This window comes from Rhipicephalus microplus, chromosome 5, assembly GCF_043290135.1.
Source record: "Rhipicephalus microplus isolate Deutch F79 chromosome 5, USDA_Rmic, whole genome shotgun sequence".
Taxonomy (NCBI): domain Eukaryota; kingdom Metazoa; phylum Arthropoda; class Arachnida; order Ixodida; family Ixodidae; genus Rhipicephalus; species Rhipicephalus microplus.
The window spans coordinates 37,817,458-37,839,041 of record NC_134704.1 but is presented as its reverse complement, the minus strand read 5'-3'; the positions used below and the strand labels follow the sequence as shown (position 1 = coordinate 37,839,041).

General features: G+C 44.5%; 2 protein-coding genes across 2 annotated transcripts in view; one reads left to right on the top strand and one right to left on the bottom strand.

Annotated features, from left to right (window-relative positions):
- The window catches only part of LOC119173913 (uncharacterized), a 200,612-nt gene that overhangs the window by 15,394 nt on the left and 163,634 nt on the right, over positions 1-21,584 (top strand). The gene's annotated exons all lie outside the window — the stretch shown is intronic.
- On the bottom strand, positions 301-20,624 carry LOC119174696 (zinc finger BED domain-containing protein 4). The gene is made up of 4 exons (XM_037425729.2): positions 20,245-20,624; positions 16,659-17,018; positions 9,978-10,439; positions 301-9,246 (listed from the first exon to the last, which is right to left on the bottom strand). The coding sequence occupies exons 1-4, from the start codon at positions 20,413-20,415 to the stop codon at positions 8,332-8,334; spliced, it is 1,908 nt and encodes a 635-aa protein (XP_037281626.2). The 5' UTR covers positions 20,416-20,624; the 3' UTR covers positions 301-8,331.

The following is a 21,584-nucleotide window of genomic DNA, read 5'->3' as shown; positions in this document are numbered from 1 at the left end:
ATGTTGGAAACCCTAGTAGAAACTCGCAAATTGGGTTTACCATTGAACCACGATCATGTATGTTGATCATGTATGTTGATCATGCATGTTGATCATGTATGTTGAGACCTATTTGGCAAGCTCGTATATCAATGCAGTAGAAATCTTTAAATACTGGCCAGTATGAAATTAACTTTAGGTGAACTGATGGATGCTGTCATTATTGAAACTAAGTTTCAGTAGCTTAGTCCAGAGCATCTTTACCTTAAATGCCTTTGTGCACTGCAACAGTTTGATAAGAAGGCCTGAAACAAGGAAGGCTCAAGGTCAAATCTTTTCGTCTTTTATTTGTCATGAGTCAGACTCTAATGACACACCTTCTTTTGCATGTGTATATGTAAAAAATGTACAAGAGACTCAAGTGCACTGGCAAAGCAAAAAGACTCGATCACAAATGCCTGCTCAGAATAGACACGCTATCCAGCAGCACACAATTCGCATGCAGCCCACAACAAAAGGGTTGCAGGCTGCTCACCGACAGACATGTCATCACCATGTGCTGAGTATATATGGCTTACAATGCAAATAAATAAAACGAGTGTTCCTTGAACACTTGCAGACACACACACACGTAGTGGGAAAACAGTACAAACACATGAAGAAGTGGGAGCACCGCACATTGTCAATGAGCCTCAAGCACACATAAAAACAAAAATGTGGTGCGGTAATAAAGCGTTTTACAGGAACAATGCAGCTTCACATCCAAGCAATTCCCACATGTGCAATCATGAGTTCAGTCACATGGTGTACTTGTTACGGCCAGGTTGTTGTACCCCTAGAGAGTGGCCAGCCGGTTGTATGTTGTACTCTCAAACCTCGTTATAACAAAGTTGCACCTTATATGAAAAGTCAGTTCTATCCAAAAATTTGTTATAAAGGGTTGTTCCTAACACTATATCTAGTGCAATAACAGTTTTTGTTTACTTCATTATAACCAATGTTTCGTTATATCGAGGTTTGAGTATAACTCGTTGTGTAGGCATGAACGAAAATCAGGATGACAATTCTAAGCTCCAGGAATCAAATACAGTGTTTGCCGATTTTGATTTGATCAAGCTCAGCTTGAAACGAGTGATCTCACTAAATGCAAGTCCAAATGATTCATTGCAAAAGCACTGAAAAGGTAGGCTGCAATGTTAGCTGAGAAGTAGACTACACAGGTTTGCTTTTCTACTCGAATACAAAGCGCAAGTTTTCTGGTGCTGTGAAAATGACGTTTTGTCCCTGTTTCCCTCGCAAAACTTTGTCCATTCCGGCGAAGCCTCTGTGAAGCTAAGCTTTGCTGGTACCTGCAGCTGTATTGAAGCTTGCATTGTGGAATGGTTAAAAAAAGTATATTCTCATAGTGAATGTTAAAAATCAACACAAATGTGTTGCATGTGTACCCCTCTGTTTGGCAGAATTTTGGACATAAGTTGCACTTATATCAAGAAAACCTGCAACTTGGCAGGACTTAGTACAGCTAATATCAAGGTGGCACAAATTCACACGTGGAGCACTACTACGATAACGATGACTGATGGCTTTGATATTTCCTATAGCTTTGATACCATTTTTTACATGCATGACCAACACCTTGCAGAAAGTGGTCATACAGACTGTTAAATGAAGGCATCAGATTAAGACTGCTTGCTACCTTCTGGCATATGGTGACTTAGTAGCCCACTGTCATAAAGCTTCTCAACAAAATGCTCTTGAAAATCTTTTGTCTGTAATACGTATTGGTATACTGCCCAAACACCTACTTCTTCTTTGGGAATTCATCCAGCATATCAAAGGCAGCATAGCCAAGTAAACTTAGGTTAACAAATGGTTAGATCAATAAGTACACATTAAATTAGCCCTCATATCGATCATTGAAGATGAAGAAAAAGCCCAAAATAACTTTTAAAAATTCCAATTCAGGATTAGCATGCTTTACTCGAAAAAATTAAATTTCCATGCATCCTCTTGGTAGATGCCTAGATGTGTTACAAGAATACTTAGGTAAGATATTGAAAATCGGTCATCACAGAAACATTTGCCCTCACACTAAGGAATGACTGCAATAGCTATTTCGTTGCTCTTCTTGTTCTTGACAAAGGGGCTTCAGACAAATATTTAGCCATGTCAAGTAGTCCACAGAAGTGAAAAAAACATGCGCCCAATGATCCAGCTGACAAAAGGAGAGAGGGAGAAAAAAACTTTGAATTTCAATACGCCCCCAGCAAGCCTAAAGAAACTGCTACAAATGGTACGAAAGATGACAGGCGACAAATACAGCTATTCCTTAAATTCGTCAGGCTGACATTTCAATCAGAGCACTAAATGAGGATTGATGCCCAAGAAAGTATTGACGCAATGTCGGCATAACAAATGTCACATCTTCTAATGAACGTATGTGCTTAATACAGCCTTTTGATCTCTCTGAAAATGCCCACAGTCGAAGCTCTTGATATCAAAACATTCCCTCTGCAGCTACAAAAGAGGCAAATGTTAAACAACAACAACAACAACAAAACCGAATCTGAAGAATCACAAGCGTAAGACAACAAAAGACACAATCTTTTGAAAACGAACAATCATTATTTCCAAGTGTCCTGACTTTAATGACAGATTCTCAGTTTAGGCTCTTTTTACCACCGAACGCAATATAAACAAGTGTGCGCAGGCATTCAGTCTGAATTATGGCACCTGTCTTGGGGATCCAAAGGGTCTTTTGTATCTCTCTTCCCCTCTGATTGTTTATGTTTTTATTGCCAAGTGCTGTGATAGGAAACAAAGGCATGGGTCCCTTCGTTCTGTCACCATCAGCTGCAGGTGGCTGAAGGCGATGCACCTCAGCGCACTATTTTTTTCAAGCATGAATACAGCTAGTTTGCATAACTAAAGGGCCGGTACTTCAAGCTGCACCCATTTGCTAGGGAGTGAAAGTTTTTTTCTATCAGAATGAAGGTGGCATTACTACAGGCGACTTTTCTAAGAGCAAGTGGACAAGAGTTATGGTGGCACCAACAAATGAAAGAAAATGAGGGCTAGTCACGAGGCACTAAGCCTGAAAAGAAATTTTAGCCCAATTCTTGAAAAGTTTATTTCTTTTTGGCGTGTGCATGAAAACAATAGTCTCGGTCAATAGTATGCTGTCCGCTTTTACGTGCAACTAGTGCAGCACTTAAATGTCAAACCCAATTCTGACCAAATTCTGAGCTGTGCAAAAAGCTATTTCATATTGGTCAATAAATCATAAAAAAAAGGGGGGGGGGGGGGTGGAGGTGGAGTTAAACTGCGCAGTTTAAGTCCTGTGTCTTCACAAACATTGCTTTGTTGTAGCCGGCTTTTTAAGATGTGAGACCAGGTTACCGGAAATGCTTCAGTTGGCATCTATCAGCTAGAACCATTATCAAAAATACAAATACTCACGATTTGGAGCTTTTATTTGTCTTAATTTCCGAACGAGCGATCATGTCTTGAAGAGTTAGTTGTGGTACTAAGATTTTTCTGTTTGGTGAGGACGATCCCACGATTCTATATTTTTAAACACCAATTGCGTACTTGGGTGATATAGAAATATTAGCCTAGCTTCTATTAATGTTTTATGACTTCCAAATTAGATCCGCAATTAAGTATCAAACTCAATGTAGGCATAAGTGATATATGAGCACAGTGTCATGACTGCAGTGATAACACTTGTTCCTTTAAAGCGTGCCGGTTTTCCTTCACTACAAAGAAGCAAACCATTTCCATTTGGCAGCGTTACACAATCTACGTTTACTTTTAGTGAAGTAGAGGAATACGCATATATGTATAGCATTGATATTTTGATAGAGAAAGCAGCAGAATTGGAACACAAGCTGTTGATAAGGAAAAATTGGCAAATCAAGAGAAAAACTGTGAAATTTAGGATGTAGCACACACACTGTAACATACAGCATTTTCTTACAACCAAAGCTCCTTTGTTTGTTATCCGCAACTACCCTGCAGATAGATTTGTTTTCAGCTGTGATGCGGCTCATCTAGACAAAAATCTCCAAGAGACATTTGAAGATGCTATCAAAGTGGTGAGGAGAGAAAAAAAAAGGAAAAAAAAAACTGACAACTTGCAACACGCCACCAGGGTCACAACACACACGAAACAAAGAGTTCAATCAATGAATCTTAAAAACGGCACAGTTGTGCATTAAAAGAGTTTCCTGGGGGGGTGATCGATGCATACGCTGGTGTGCTATTTACAGGATGTGATAAATGACGTGACAATAGTAAGAGATGCATCTTTGATACCATCTAACAGCTTCACCCGCACAACAGCCACCGGAGAGCTCATTCCTTTTGTGAATAATTTCAGAGGGCTTTGAAACCAACCAGCACTAAAATACACTATCTTGATCAGCTCAGCGGCGACAACTCACAAGCGGAGTCAGCTGGCCTTGCAGATTTATATTATCCCTCGTTTCAGCTGTTGTTATTTCAATCCAATTTCAATTTATTTACCAGAAAAACAATCTAGAGGGACACCTGGGCGAAAAGCTGTCACAACAGCTTGACGAAGGCCCGGAGTCCCTTAAATGGCAATTGCACATATGTGACGCATGTCACCAAGTGTTCTTACATAGCATTCGCATCGAAAGCATTATACACAGAGATCACCACACATCACACGTACGCATAAAATGTAACAATGACACTTCGTACAAGAATACAGGGTAATGAGTTTTATCTCATAAAGATAAAAAGTAGTCGTGCAGATGTTTTTTATTTATGGCGGTTGTGTGTTTGTACCAGTTGACTATGGTTCAAATATTATGAGTTAGTGATTGCAAGCTGTAGTTATTCTGGGACCAAGGTACCTTCCATACTTCAGGGTTTCGTGTGTGTTTCGTGTTGTGCGGTTCTAGCTTAGCAAGTGGCATAAAGTAATTTTAAAAATTTTTGGATGAGAAATACATTTTTATAATAATGTATATTCATATAACCTGTCAAAGTGGTGTAATTTGCGTTTGAGAAATATACCACGAACTCTGAAATATCCTGTGCCCAAGTCATGATATGATAATGAGGCATGTTGTGGTATGGGACTTGGGATCAAAAGATCATGCAAACATCATGAAACTCCACCTAATGACGTGAAATCGCGGATTACAACATTTTGTAAGAGTTTGCTTGCATGAACATTAAGTCTGAATACTCAGACGTTCTTGCATCGACTGATGTGGCCACGAATTAAACCCGAGCCCTCATGTTCAAAAACTCAATCTTACAGCTAATCTCACAGCCAGCGTGCACGCAATCGTTAATGAACATACAGTAGACTCTCAGTAAACGGAACCTGAAGGAACCGCAAAAATATGTTCCATTTACTGAGCGATGAACATGGGTGCAGAATACAAGCTCGTAACCAAGCATTGCAAAGGCAATAGTTCCGTTTAACCAGTAGTTCCGTTTAACAGATTTCCGTTTACTGAGATATTACTGTACATTGCAATCAACAGAGGCATTACACTGTGCTGCACGAAGACTCGGTCCAGAATATGTTTTTTTTTTTGTCCGACCTCAATCAAGCTTGGTCAATGTTTCCTGGCAAGAAAAGTTTGCAAAACAGCTGCACAAATGTTTTCTTCCTCTCTCTCTTTGATCTCTGAAATCACTTGAAATGCATGCTTATATCAAGTAGTTTTCTGGTGGCTATTGTACGACTGAAGCCGAACATGCTGTTTTTAGGCAGCAGATTCATTTTTCCCGTGCGTCTCTATATGTACAAGAGTGCCGCCACATGGTGCATTGCGCACTTATACATGTAGTTTCAATACTGACTTTGGGAGGAAAAAAGAAAGGTATGCATAAAAAGGCGCAACCTTCACATCTCGCAGTATACTTATGAATGCATTCGGTTTCTTGCATCAGTTGCCTTTGGCATCGGTTTCATAGGGAAGCTCATAACAGCGCTGTGCTTCTCGCATCACTGCAAAAGCTTGTGGCACTTGATACTCTTTCACCCAACTCACGTCTCATCGTCATCATCTTTCTTCGAAGTAAAAATCCCAGCACAATATTCACAGGGTCCCAAATACACACGCGAAGAAGGAGAGCTATCCACCTCTCTGGAAGTCCAGGAAATCTCAACGAAAATCAGCCTCCTCCTCTTCTCTTTGCAAGCCCACTTGTTCCCTCTAATTGACTGTCGAGAGAAAGCATTAATCGTAGTGCAATGGCAATAACGAAAAGCACCAAGAAGAATCAACAAGTAAACATTAAAACCTACGAGTTGGGCATCAGAAAACCATTACTGGGGAAGGTGGTGACAACCCAGAAAATACAATGGCAATTTGTGCGGCTGCGACAGCTAGTTATGTTAGCTAATTATTGCAATGCCACAAACGAGGCAAATAGCACCATACTTCCTGGGCTGTGCAGGCATAAACAATGAAAAATTTTCCAATAATAATCGCATGACAAAATCAGCTCTGCAATAATTGCTGCTGCTTACAAGCAACGTTACCAGCTTGTACTTATAGCAGGTGACTTGAAGCTGAATGCTGGCTGAGAAAGTTAGGCTGGCTGCTTTTAAATGCCTCGATTGGCGAGCCCAAAAATCTGATAGGCTTGCCTTTTGACCTTAAGAGCCTCAGTGATAGCGGTTCTAAGAGGCTTCACGACCAACATATATGCAGCCAAGCAAAAAAGATGGACACTTTCATTTTTGCTAGCCTACTGTGTACTGGTTCCAAATGAGGTAGAAGAAACAATTTGAAGTCGAAAGCTCTCCTTACTGCCTAGTGTCGCGAATTTGCAACATACCCAAAAACTTCGAGCAAGCAAGTCAGGGAATGCGTGCCGTCTTTATTGCAGGCTGTCAATTACACCCGGGGAATGTAGCTTTCAGCATGAAAAATCTAGCTCTATCTTGTGTAATGTATTTTATGCTAAACTCAATTGTTTTGTAGCTGATGGCCGAGAGCGCGAAGCTTGTGCAAGCACGCTCACTTCTCTGTTCTTTTTCGCCTGGCTGACACAAGTTTTATCTTCATAGTTTTAGCACCACGTCTGAGGCATGTAGTAAAATGATGTCAAAATACAGTTTTACCTTGAGGGGAGTTTTCTATCACGTAATTTTCAACCTGCGTTTCAGTTTATTTTGTTTATTTGGTGTGTACGCGCTCAAGATGTGGTACACACTACATGTTGCGTAGTTTTGAAGTATATTTTTCATTGCAAGGTCCTCGCTTTCGTGGCATGTGGTGAATTTGCGACATACATAAAAGTACACATTTAAGGTGCATTTTAGATAACTGTGAAATCATTTTAAGGTTGCTATTTAAAGCTGGAAAATGAAAACAATTTTTCTTTTTCTTCAGTAGTTCCATAATTCAGGCATTAAAGGGTTAAAAAGCATTTTTGCTTTCAAGTTAAAATTGGCTTCTGCAGGCGCATAGCACAATAGGTGCTGACACTAGTCCAGGAAGTATGGTACTTTCAATATTGGAACCTCTCGGAAACTATCTTTTGGAAAGAATAGGCTAGCGGAATTTAGTGCATTGCCGTTTTGTGAGCAGCCGCTTGTACTAAATTGCTGGTCTGCTACCTTGTGGAGTAGTTACATTGCTACTCTCTTAAGACACTTGTCGTGACAGCAGTTCATGGCTCATGCAATGCACAACTTGCGAGTGAGGAAGGCAGAGGAGCACTGTTCAAGACTAGCATGACAGGAAAGAAGGAGAGGCGACAGCAGCTAGGCCACAAAGAGAAAGGCGTGCGTTCAGACAGAGGCACTGTACAAGCCATATAACTGCTGCTACAGTGCAGTGTTGCTAGGAATGCCATTTGCAGTCGGCTGAAACGGTTGGGCAAATAAAATCTCAGCACTGAAAGGACACATAGGAAGGCTAGCAGGACCTGATACACAAGGCTGTCGTAGCGTCCTGTGTTTATGCTCAATAACCACACTGCAAACATGGCTTTGTAATGTTCGGAATCGTCAGTGAAACGTCCCAATAAAAGACAAGGGCCTGAACACTGCACTTCACCTCCTATCAACCCACATGTGCATCAAAGCGTTGTATAAAATAATGCATTTCCCATTGTAAACATATACAACTTTCATCTCTACCTTGCATATGAAGACCAACCACAGGACTCACGCAGTTGACATAGCTCTATCACTCCCATTGGCTCAGCACCGAAATGAAAGCAGGCCAAGTGGACTGTGAAATAATGACTGGATCTTGGACTGCAGTCGATAACATGGATGCCAGACACCAATACTTGGCATACACCGGTTTCAAGCAATGGTGCACTCAAAAACAGCAATGATGGGTTCGACTACCTGAGACCCTGGTTGCATTTGATAAACATGAGGTTTTCAAATGTGACTCCGTTAAGCCGGAAGTCAGCGGGGTTGGCAACCTTGCCACCCACGCGGCACATGCGGAGAATGTGAGCTGCTGTGGCTGGCACGCTCAGCAGCCGGGAGGCCAGCTGAGCCAGCTTTGGGTACTGACCCTGGTGCTGGCGCCAAAAGTCAAGGGGGCACCCGGTCTCGGGCAAGCACGGCGTTGCCAGGTAGCTGCTCACCTCCCAGCACTGCGGAGCGGCTTGGTGCTGAGGTCCTTCAGTGGAGGACCCTCCCCCCGGGCTCATGTAGCGGAACAACTTGCTTTGGCGACGCTCACATGGGGGTTCATCGCACTCGGGCGGCGATGTTGTGTCTCGATCTCCGTCAGCCTCCTGCACCTTGGTGCTCAGCAGTGCTGCCAACCTCTGCCGTTCCTCCCCCTCCTGTGCGCACCAGCGGAGCTTGAACCGGGGATCTAACATGGAGCACAGCACGAAGGTCTCACTCCCTTCGAACTTGGCTAGGTGAGTGGTCAATGCCGCGACGAGCCGGCCTGCGGCCGATACTAGCCGAAAAGGTCGGGCTGCTTCGAGGTGGGCGCGCAGCCCGCGGATGCAAGGCACAACATAACTTGCCGTCACACGGCCTTCACCACGGCTGAGGTGAAAGGCCTCCTCGAAGGGCTCCATTAGCTCGGAGAGCTCCCGGAGGGTCTCGAGGTCGTCGGGTGTGAAGCCCAGGGCAGGTGCAGCGCCCTGCAGCACTTCGAGGGGTGATCCAGCAGTGGCCCGAACCACCCGCAGCTGCCCGTGCCAGGTGGAGCAGCCGGATTCGACAGCTTGGCGGACTGAGTCCAAAGTCCCTTGTGGCAGGCCTCGAGCCAACTCAACGAGTCCGCTGACCTGGAAATGTGTGAAACCCATGAATGTACGCTGTGCAGCAGGCATAATTTTCCGAAAAGACTACTACCAGAATCAAAATGAGTATTTACATTCCTATGTTTCAGAAGGGAAACCAGACAAAACCCGACAACCAGTAGCTTGACTAGGTCTAGGAACCCCGAGCACACATAAGGTGTGCTTTACCAGGCTGTGCAGTAGCACATCAGTAAAGCAAATTGAGCTTTGTGGCTGATTTTATGTTGATGGATATGCTTCAATATCAAAGCTACGAACAATAAAAAAAAGAAGAGAAATGCTGAACTTGCACTTCAAAACAGCAGTACAATGCTGGACTTAACCAGAAAATGCGTACAGATAATGTTACATGGAGTGAACACGAGAAGCTACATTTACAAGTTTGTATACACATGGATGCACAGGCATTCGGCCAGTAAGCAACAGTCCAAGCTAGTCTGTTGTCTTTCTTGCAACTGGCCTTTTAGTCGCCGTACGCGCTGTTACCAGCATTACAGTCAGTCAACACAATAAAGGGTGTTAGTGTGCTCAGCACACGGAGTATTTTGCACCTTGCGAGGATATGACAAACTGCTACCATTCTCGTATTTATAAAGACGACAGATGGCCTCGGCTGATGTGAAAATGCCTGACTAGTGTGCCAAATAAGTGTGCAATCAATAAAGAAATGCATTCATTGTGCACAATGAACAACGCAATGCCAGCAGCAAACCAACCTTGTTAACTGCTGCCTCTAGATGAAGGTCATCATGCAGGCCATCAGCCACACAAGTCTGCAAAGCTTCTGCAAAGCAGCCCAAACCATCTACAAAGAGTGGCCCAAAGTCTTTAGAGTCCAGGCTCAGCAAGTTGCCCGGCAGGGGTCTCCAGTCCCCGTCGCTGGCTCCCGGCAGAGCCCCTGCCGACCCTGGAAGAGCGGCGCCTTCTTCGCATGCTGAGAAGCCGGGAAGGCACGTCTGGAAACTGCGAACGACACTCGCCGCAGTGTACACGGCAGCATGTGCCACTTTCTCGCCCAGTCCGTACTGTGCCAGTGCTTCAGCCATCAGCTGCTGCACGCTTTCAGCAGGGTCTGCATCTACAAAGTAGCGCCCGGCAAGGAACACTGTGCGCAGGCGCCAGTTGAGGATGAAGTGTGCTGACACACTCACGCAGGATGTGGATCCGAGCCAAACGTCCTGTGGAAAATGTACAGAGATGTCATCTGAATGAAATTATTACTCGTCTTGATTTTCCACTACTGAACTAACCGGAAATCAACAGATAGTTTACACATCTGCGCATATTTCAAGAAAAAACGGATTTGGCGAGGTTTCCTCTATTTCAGCTCCCGAGACAGCGCATTGCCTTTATATTTGTACCATATACTGAAGTGTCATTTTACTAAACATACGAATCAATGTGTGGAACAATACAGCCTTTCATACGACTTATTGGTAGGCATGTGCCAACATGAGAAAATTTGGAACAGTGAATCATATAGTTGATATTAAGACTACCAAACTTCATCAAATGCACATCTCTTGCCCTCATTTTGGAAACTAAAAGAGCGAGAAGTTCATATTTCTTGTTTCCCATCTCTGGACTGCCTGAACCAAATGCACAGACCAATAAAAAAAAAAAAATTTGTTGCCATTCTTGGCAAAGTTATGATGATGAGATGATGTTGCTACTCAATGTTCACGACATAATCTGTAACAAAAGTTTTTATAGCATCTATGTTCTCGATGGTACTCAGATACTCCCACTATGCACCAAAACGGCTATTTCTTGAACATTTGGTTTAATTTTAATGATTTACACTTGTAAAACAGATGGTGAAAAGGTAACATGTTAGATATACTATAATTAAATATACAATAAGCAGCCATTGGGCGGCAAGCTCCCACGAGTTCACTTGCGCAGATTTACTCTGATTCGGATCGAGCTGAGAGTCCGAGTGAGTCTGGTTGAGCTAAAATATTTGTGAGTCTCAGTCCGTGTGAGCCCCAAGTGCAACCTACATTTCTTGAGTGAGTTTGAGAGAGCTGAACCTCCCACTGCCGACCTGTGATCTTATGTACTCGCCTATCAGCATTAGTATATGAGCCTTATATTGGCTTACATTTATACTTAAGTTTGTTCACACATATCTCAACACACTAGTGTTCATGCGCCACATTTTTTTTTTCTCAGAGAAGTTGACGCCAATGTCGAAGGAGGGTTCATTACGCGAGAGAAAAAAAGTCACGGGAGTTATAACAGTGAAAATTTTGCATGATTATTTTGGCCCACGAAGTACGTGACAGATCTTTCTTGTAGCCCAAAGCTCTTCCTGTTTTTTCCTGTAACAAACGCGGGCGGATCGACGCCGAAATGTTGCCTAGCCACTCGGTTCCCATGCTTCAGTGCATGCAGCCATGTAGTTAGCTTACTGGCTGAACACGCCCCTTCGCCGCAGGTGTACAACTAAATTCACTATGACAAACCAGATAACAAAAACGCAAGGTGAAATGGCGGCGCGCACACGCTGCGGACGCCTGGAGTGCCATCGGCGCAGTGGCTGCGGCTGCGCTTTGCGTGGCCTCCGAGATGGCGGGCGGGCGGCGTAAAAACATGCCGTGCGCCCGTCATCTCAAAGGCTATGCGCTTTGTTTCTTTTTTTTTTTTTTTCGCGTCACTGTGCTTGAGTGGTGCTATAAGCAAAAAGGTTTCTTCTGTATTCGACAGATGGCGCTCTACCGCGAAAAGGGCAATTTTTAAATTTTTATTAACGTCGTTCGCGCTCACGCTGCTCGCAAATGTTTAGCGTGCCTAACTATGTTTTGACTACCATTGCGTCGTTATTTTGAGATAAAACGGCTCGATTTAACGTTGGTTCAATCATCAATGGCACTGGCTATCACACCAAAATAAAATGAAAAGATACATTAAAGGGACCCACAACTGGCCAGAACGGGTGACTAGATTCCAGTGGAAAGGAAAAGAGCGTGAATTGTGGTGACAGGTGACAGCATACTTTTTGCGATCGGAGTAGGATTTATATATTTAAATCACGTTTAAAGGTAAACAAAACAGACATGTCGTGCCCCTAGCGCAAGAGACATGAACCAAAAATATGACGTCTTAATAACTTTGCTGTGATTACTTAAAGCGCACCAATAACGGCTTAAATTTTGAATATGTATGTTATTCTTCATTATCGTTTGTTTCTATGCGCCTTACAAGGTAAAAGAAGTAGAGCATGAAAATCTGCGCTGCTTTCATGGCTTCTGCAGGGAAACAAGTGCACTTGCGCATGCACGTGGCTGAGCGGCGTTTTCAGAGTAGCTTGATTCTTGTCGTGTTGGAATAAGCACGCCAGCTTGTGAATGCAATCGCTGCGGCACGCGAAATGGCATCAACCTACTGCTCTATGAAAAATTGATACAGTCAAACCTTGTTAGAACGAAGTTGAAGAGGGGGTCATAATTACTTCGTTATAACCATCAGTTCGTTTAAGGCAATATCCATTTCTACCGACAATTAGCCAGCAAGATAGAATGTACTCGCCAAGGAATATCACAGCTGCCCTCCGTGCAGACTAAAACAGCCGTCGGAAGGTGAAAAACTAGCAAAATAATAATGAACAATGCACTTTATTTCCACCAAATTCAGCACACCAGCTGACAGATCACTTTGAAGAAATATAGTCCTCAATAGACTTTTGCTGACTGTTCCTCACGTGGATGACTGCTTTTTCAGCTGCAGCAGCTATTTTGAGCCCGTCCTCGCTGTCATCGTAACGGCACAGCAGGCCCGTCGCATCCAGCGCTTGCGGGGGCGTCAATACGTCGGGCTCGCCAACATTAGGCTCCAGGGTATCGACACATATGTCACTGTCGTCACGCACGCCCGTCACCGCGGGCACAATTTCCGCATCAGACAACTCTTCGTTGTCATCGCGTCAGCATCGGCACCGACGTACATGCAGAAAGTTTTGCAGTCAGGCACAATGCCGGCATCAAAGAGAGCGTCCCACAACATCTGGGCCTGGTGGCTCGCGGCACCCACACATCGCCGAAATCTTAGGCCACTTTTTTTTCTTCATGCCAGACTCAAGGGCTTTCAACGTTGCTGACTTTTGCTCGTTTGTTATATTTTTGCGCTTATGTTTGCCGCTGCCGTTGTCCACCTCGTGTCTAGCGTCAGAAACTGATAGAGGTGGTGTTGCTCTTCCACAGCGAATGACAAAGAAGAAAGCCACAATTTCCGCCGCCCCGGCGGTGCTTGAGGCCCCAGTGCGGAGCTGAAGGGGAGAAGGAGGCCAGATGCGTGGGCGGGTCAACGAGTTCTACAGCAGAGGGGAGGCCAGCTGACGTGCACGCTTGCGCGAGTTGCTGCGCGGGCAAGTCCATTAGTTCCAGAAGAGAAGGGAAGCGGGGAAACTCGCTCCCACACGTGTGTTGGCAAGTGGCTCCCGGAAAGCGCAAGGCACAAGTTTTGAATAACCGCGGCCATGATGAGACTGAAACCGTCAAGCACTATAGGATATTGAGAATTGACGTATGCCAAAATGATCAGTAAATGCTCATTGTGGAAGAGGAGTGGTTTGTTACATCCATAGTGGGGAAATTTTTGCTTCACTATAACGAGGTTTTAAATACATGGGCGTCTATGGGAATTTCAAGGGGAATTGCGATTGCTTCGTTATATCCATTAGTTCGTTATATCCCACTTCATTATAACGAGGTTTTACTGTATCACTCATGCGTGCTGCCTGTGATGGTCCATCGGATTCGTTGCTACCGCTGTCGTCCGTTGAAGCATCTCCCTCTGGCGCTACTTATAAGGAGTCCGAATTTCGCACACGCATGCAAGCCAAAATTCGTTCCTTTAACCCGTTCAAGTTGTCAAGTGATGACATATGGAACCCGTCCAACTACGGCAGCATGTAAAGTACCATGCGTGAATTGTCGATCACGTGTAAACGCGTCATTTCGTTTTCAAAGACTTGGCTTAGGTCGAAAAAATATCCCTGGGAAAGTGCTGGAACTCCAGCAAAATAATTTAGCTTGCTAGAAAGCAGTGGTCGCAGAACTGCAGACTTGACAAACACAACATTACATGTCTGTATTTAGAGTTCCACTTTTCAACACTGCTGGCGTTACACTGGCGTATAATCGCTGCCGCGATCACATCCACTGTTTGCAGCATGTCTCCTTAAGACTGCACAATCGCCGCAAATCAAAAATTCCAATTATAAATGTTCTACAGCATTTTCCGCATTATCATTCCGTGATTACAAACTCAGACCGGTAAGCTTTCCATTGCACTTCAGAAAACGGGTGCCATAAATATTGGTTGTGGGTCTCTTAAAATTTTTTTTTTCAGAGGACCAAGATGGGGGGTGGGTTCACTATGCGAGCGTGTTCAGTACTCGAGTAAATATGGTAGATGTTTACTGATGAGAGGTATGAGTTGGTGGAAAGGGAGGGTGCCAAGATATTTCTCCCCCAAGCTCTTTCATGGGAAATTCTTTATAGCAATATCTCACATGAGTTGAATATTGCATAAAAACGTCCTTATTATATTGCTACCACTAATAACTCGTATCTGAAGCTACAAAATCAAAAGGCGTATCGTAGAGCACCAATTAGGTAAGATATGGGCATTAAAAAGCATATGCATCATGATAGGAAAAGCTAATTTTATACTAGCAGACTCGTGCTCCGACTCACTCACGGCGAGTCTGAGTGAGTTCGGCTGAGAAATATGTTGGTGAGATTGAGTCTCAGTGTGTCCGGATGAGAAAAACTTTAGCGAGTCAGAGTCCGAGTCAGTTTAGTAAAAAAACTTTCAGAGTCACACTCCGAGCGTGCTCTCCGAGAAAATGTATTTTGTGAGTGAGTCCGAGTGAGTTTCATTGTCTTTGCTGACCTGTGTAAGCAGCCGATGCATGCATAACATCATTTAAAGAGGACTTTCAACATGGTCAGAAAGCGCTGCCCATCGGTAGTGGAGGCTCCCGACAACACGCGAGCCAAATATAGCGCAGCACGCGGCCTGGAATTCACAATAAATGATCAAAGTCAGCTAAAAATAGCTTTCTCTTCTCTCGACAAATCACAGAAGATAAGCCAAGGAAGCTCATCTATTAGCCATTGGCTGATTTGAACATGGCGCGCTCAGTTGTTACAGAGGTCGCCGCAAAAGGCCGTCACTTGCCCACGCGTGCGATCGCACTATAAAAGTCGCGTATTCGAAGAAAAAAAAGGAAAAGCTCACAGTCATGAGGCGTGAGTGACGTTTTTTGTTTGCCACTACCATCCCTCCCTACTCAGCTTCCAGCGCTTTCGTTGGGATAAGAGAAGAGAGAATGTGATTGCAGCGTGTAACAAATCTTTGCAACTTCGCTCGTACTGGACAGATTCTTAAAATTTTTGCGGCGTTCAATTTGTGAGGTAATATGCTTTTCCAGTGAATCAATTCCATTGTTACTCAAAAAAGTGTTTCAGGGCCCCTTTCACTGGCACTCAGCTTAGAAGACACTGATGTGGCATGTTAGGCAGTTGTAACTACAAATGGTGACGCATTTGACTTATTGTTTTCAAGCATTCTAGAGTGCTCTGGCAGTGAGCGTCACGCTTGGCAGGTGAAAATTGAGGGCTCTGGATATGTTCAGCTGGTTCTTTCATAGCACCACACTCAACTCTGAGCCCTCTGTAGCAATCTCGCCTTGACCTCGGTAGAGAAACTGGTATTTTATCAAGACTCCATGCTTCATCTGTTTGCAACATAAGCCGCGGTAACGTGTCTTCTCTGGCTTGGATCAAGAGTGAGCTCTGTATTCTAGCAATCCAAGTGAAAGTGCCACAGTGCCCGGATGAATATACCTCAAGTTCCACTGCCAAACAGCTCGAAGGCAGTTGAAAGTGCCTTGTGTTACAGCGACTTCTGAGGTGCTACAAATGATGATGACACGTATGTATAAAATCTCATGGTGTATTTCATTGGAAGGTTATGAGTGGCCGCCGAAACCCTGTAGTGAGCACTCCGAATGCATCAAGGTAAATCTACCGGTGGAACATGGAAGTTCTCCACATGTGATTACACCATAAGTTAGTTACAAACACGTCATGTGAATCGGTTCTGCAAATTATTCTGCTACCTCTTTGCATGTTTCCATAGCAACCACTGTTGCCACTTAAAACTGTGAACAAGGTAGCTGGCGGAATGACTGAAGTTACGTCTGCTCCTCATCCCATTTTTGCCCGAATCTGCGACTTCACACCAGAGAAGCGAGAGCAATTTGGCGTGACACAAGCTTTTTTGGAACGACCAGTAAAATGCACGAGCCTACTCCAGATCGTCATACGTTGCCGCAAAGCACGGTCCTGCTCAGATTGACCAGTGAAAAGTGCCACTGGGCTCCAAACCTGTGTGAGGGCGACGCTCTGAGCCGTCTCGAGCAGTAGCATAGCACGCTGTTGCAGCCCCCAGCGGCGGCCAGGCAGAAGCCCGTAGACCAGCTGCGATGCCGTGGGCGGCTCGTAGCTCGTGTCAAGCAGGCTCAGCAACCGTCGGAACTCGCGTGTGTCTACAATGCCTGGGTCAAGCAGGCTGCCTGCCAGCAGGCTGACCAGTGCGTCGGTCACCTGCTGCTGCCGCTGGTCTACGTACTGCTGCACTGAGCCCAGCTGGCTGCTTCCACCGCTTCCCATCAGCTGGGGCATGCTGGCCACCTCCATCATTCGGCCAGCGCTGCCATTGTCATGGTACACGCCAGGGTGCTTGCGCTGCATAGGAATGAAAATTTTGTCAATGTACAACTCATGCAGAAGGGTTGGGCTGGTGTGGTTTAGTGCACTAGCATTTATTTATTTATTGTACCATCAAGGATCGAGGGTATTACAGAAAGGAGTGGTAAATTAGAAATTGTGCAAAAATTGGATAGTAATATAATACAAGAAAATAATATAGTAGTGCAAAAAAAAAAAACATACGAGTAATAGCAGTAGATAGGAAATGCTTGCCTAATGCTAACATGAACAAACAAGGTAAGATTACATTATTTCTATGTATACAACTTCAGCTAATTTGTTATTAATTACTTAACTGCAAAAGGGACACCAAAGAGAAAAATAATTTTGCTCAGATTATACTCCACTTCGTACATCGGGTCAACGCTATGAAAGCTAGCAAGACTTCTGGCAGTAGATATGTACGAAGTGATTTTTTTTGTTATTCCTTTAAGACAGTAATAAATGGTGGTGCTTTGTGCCTTAGAATTACACAAACCCCATTATTTATACAGTTTTCAATAGGTCGTCCTGGGTCGCTTAGCATATTTTTGTTCTCGTATCATCACCTCTGCAATCAGTTCTTGTAATACACAGCCGAAGGAGCCAATCACAGAAGCCACATTTACAATGACCAAATCAAGGCGTGAGACAGGCAACTTGCACATTTTTTGCTGGTTAAACACCTTGCATAGCTTTTATAGCACCTTGCTTTTACAGCACCTTGCCTACACAGCACCTTGCTTTTACACGATTGTTTTTACAGCACTGCATCTGATGTATGAAATGAACTATAACAAGCTAACCTTTCCCCAATATGAAAATAGTATAAAAAAGGTATACAAGTGGCACTGCTATTACGAGATATCTGCACATACCTGCAAATTACATTGTGGCTGATGAAAGCCAGACACTTAACATGGCAAGTCTCAGAAAATTTTATGAAGCTATTGTGACAAAAATACAAAAAAGAAAATAATTTTTACAACCCTATGATGACATTAACATCAGGAAGTTTCCGAGCGAAATTCAAAAATGCACCATTGACCTTCACCTCATATTCTAATAATCAAACTATAATGGTGAAAATCAATGTGATAGTGCTCTCAAAGAATAATGTATCTGTCTAACGTATAATGTCAGCTGCCAGCTAGTAAAAAGATCATGTGCTACGTGACGCCTACAGGCAAAAAAATGAGTCCCATACTCGCTGCAGTGGCAACAGGTGGCATTGACTGACGCTCCCACGTTTATATGCACATACATACCCCATAAAGTGGATGGGGCTGGATAGCCGCCTTGGTAACTCAATTGGTAGAGTATCGGACGCGTTATTCGAAGGTCGTAGGTTCGGTCCTTGCCCCCAGCAAGTTATCTTTTCATCCACTTTTCTTTCATCACAATTACATTACAACTACTTCTAATAACATCCCCTATACTTTCCTTGGCATAACGGTCTGTCAGTCCTCATTAATATTGTTTCTGAGAAAGAAAACGAGCCCTTAAATTTACCCTTCTTTCCTAAATTGATTTTGTGCTTCATGTTGGTACCCTTTTAAAAATGCACTCAGAATCATACAATGCTCTGCCTGCTACAGCATGTGGTGAACATTTGCTCAATTTGAAGAGTGACTCGTTACAGCTCCCAGTAGCAAATGATAAGGACAGTAAGCACTTGTTCTTGGCTTTACGGCCTGCCTTTTCTTTCATTTTGCAATGCACCACTTGGTACAGCGAAGAGCCATCCAGCCTAACTTTCTACTGTTACAAGTTGCAGTTTTAATTCCTATAAATTGTAAGCCTGCCACTATTAGGATAATACATTGAAACAATGCTCATGAAGCAACAGATATGTGAAATTAGAAACTTGTTGCTGAAGTAGGCACACAAAAAGTTTTATCATCACAACTTCTTTCGTGTTCGGGCTAATGCATCGGTGTTTGTTATTTATAGAAGGCAGGGGAGCGTGCTCAGTTATCTACCTCAGCCTGGCACCCTATGCAACATCAGATCAAAATTGAAACAATTGTGCTGGCGCCATGTGTTGCTGTCATAAAAAAAGAAAAAATCGTATTCAGATGCGCAATTGTAAAAGCTCCTCAAATGCACACTCACACAGTTTGACCACGCTGTCTATGTAAGGTATTGAACTTCATCAGTCACCATTACTACAACTAATAATCGTGCTGTTCTCACGAAAAATGTAAGAATGCTCGTACTACATAGCGCTAAAGACCGTATGTGCGCATATAGTGCGGGTAGACAACAGCAATACATGATTACATATGTCATGGCTCACAGTTGAATATTCTAATTTTATTAATTCAACAGCTCGGCTTGAGTCGAAATCAAAGGCAGTTAAATAAAACGAGCCGGCGGGGGAAATTACTTTCATTACAGCAGGAAAGGGGCGCGGGGGATGGACGAATTGCACCCGCCGGATTCAATTACGTCCCTGCCTAATTAACGCAGTATTTGCTGCGCCGCGCCATGAGGAAGGTTAATTAGCCAAAACTAATTAAAACTATGCTATCGATTGGGGGGCACCAAATGTCGCGGCGCGTCTGCAGGGTGCTGATCGCCGCCAACTTCGCCTACGACGGCTCCCGAAATACTTGTCGACCTTCAGTTCGCAGACGTTACCGGCATACGCATAGTCCTTTCGACATGCGGGTCACCGAGACCTGCCTTCCAGCGGTTGTTACCAAGAGCAAACAATGCTTCCAGGCGCTCGCTACACGGCGGAGTCCTGCCCCGCAACGTGAGCAAAAAGAAACTTCCATGCGCTAACGATGCGCGGCTTGCAGTAAAACTATTGCGACGCGAGCGGCTGGTGGCGACGGCAGGCGAAAAATACAAAATCCGAGACGCATAGAGACAAAGGGGACATCAATTAATTAGAGACCACCGCGGCGGCTACCGCGTCGCTGAGTCGAGAACATCCTGTGTTTACGTTCACGAATCCCAGACTGCTCCACTCATCCCGCTCTCGTTTGGCGCAGCCGATTGTCAGGACTTGAAACAAAACAACGAGGCTCGCGCCTACAAGCTTGCCAGACGTATGACGCGCGAGCCAGACGCTGGGGAGGTGGGAGACCATCATGCCATTATTTATAGAAGCGGGGGCTTTTTCAACAACGCTCAACTACGGCGTGACGTGCGTCCGCGCTGCGCCGACGGATCGTGCAAAAAGAACGTTGCCACGCGATGAGAGGGAACTCGCCTTCATGTGCGATATCAAGTTCGATGTGGCTCGGCGGGACGCGCTGATGGAGGTGTTGCAAACTTTGCATATCGCCCTGAAGTTTCCTTCCTCGGGCAGTGGGAACTCGGTGACATAGTACTCGAAGATGGGCGGCCGGCCGCCGCACCGGTTCCAGCTGCCTAGGGCCATGACGACGTTCCTAGCGCCGGTCGCATACGCCCGACGCTGGCCGACGATGCAGGGAACGGTTCGAAGCTGAGCCGGCAGCCTGCGTCCTGCCTACTGTCATTATTGCGTTAGGTTTAGGTGCAGTAATGAAGAAGCCATCATCAAATTTTCCTTACGCGACCTCATTGGCTGTTCGCGGCAAAATAGTATTGCTCAACGCGAACGCTTGACAGGACGCTCGCCTGGAAATAACGGCGGCCGGGTGGACGCGCCCGCGTTGTGCAGCTTATATGCGAGGAAGCTCGAACTTTCTGTGGTCCCAGTCGCCGATCTCCAGTCACCATGGTATTGCATCTTTGACTCAATTAATAGTTTACTAAAGTGGTAGAAAACGTCGAATGCCACATCTATCCGTTTACAAAATGAACTTGTAAGTTTCCACAGATTTCATGTTTTAATAAAAAGTATACTCGCTTGTAAAAGGCCTGACGATAGTTATAGCGTGAGAACAAAACGACGACACAGAGACAAGAAGGACACGAAAGTGTCCTTCTTGTCTCTGTGTCGTCGTTTTGTTCTCGCGCTATAACTATCGTCATGCCATACCAATTAGCCCAAGCTGCCACACTTCTAAATGCAAAAGGCCGTCGCTGAACTAACCATTTTAGATCCCGTGGTGACGTGAGTGCCCGCTTGTAAATTTAGCTACCAAATAGCTTATTTACTTCCTCAAGCGTGAGCCGCTCATGAGCAATCGCGGTGCGTGTATGGTATTCCAGGCAGCCCTTTACAATCTAGATTTTGTATCTAACGATCTTTGCGAAGTGTTAAGAAAAACACGTTTTAACGCATCATTAGTTGGTTGGGGCTATTGACTGTCCGAACTCATTAGCCTGAGTACAGTGTACTCTACTGATCGTTCGCGATTAGCGTCCACAAACCAGCCTCCACCGACGCAGCTCCCCCCTCGTGCAACACCACCTAGATTAGAATAGTCTAGGTGGTGTTGCCTCGTGTTTCGCGCTCTAGTTAGAATTCTCATCATGCTCCTCTTTCATGTTCTTATGACGTACTGGGCTCGTCATGTCCTACTATAATGAACTGTCCGTTTCGGTCGTAGCTGACTGGCCGCAGTTCGGCGACCAGCACGCTCCCTGCTTCCGGTTTTTAAATGCGAAGCATTTCTTAGC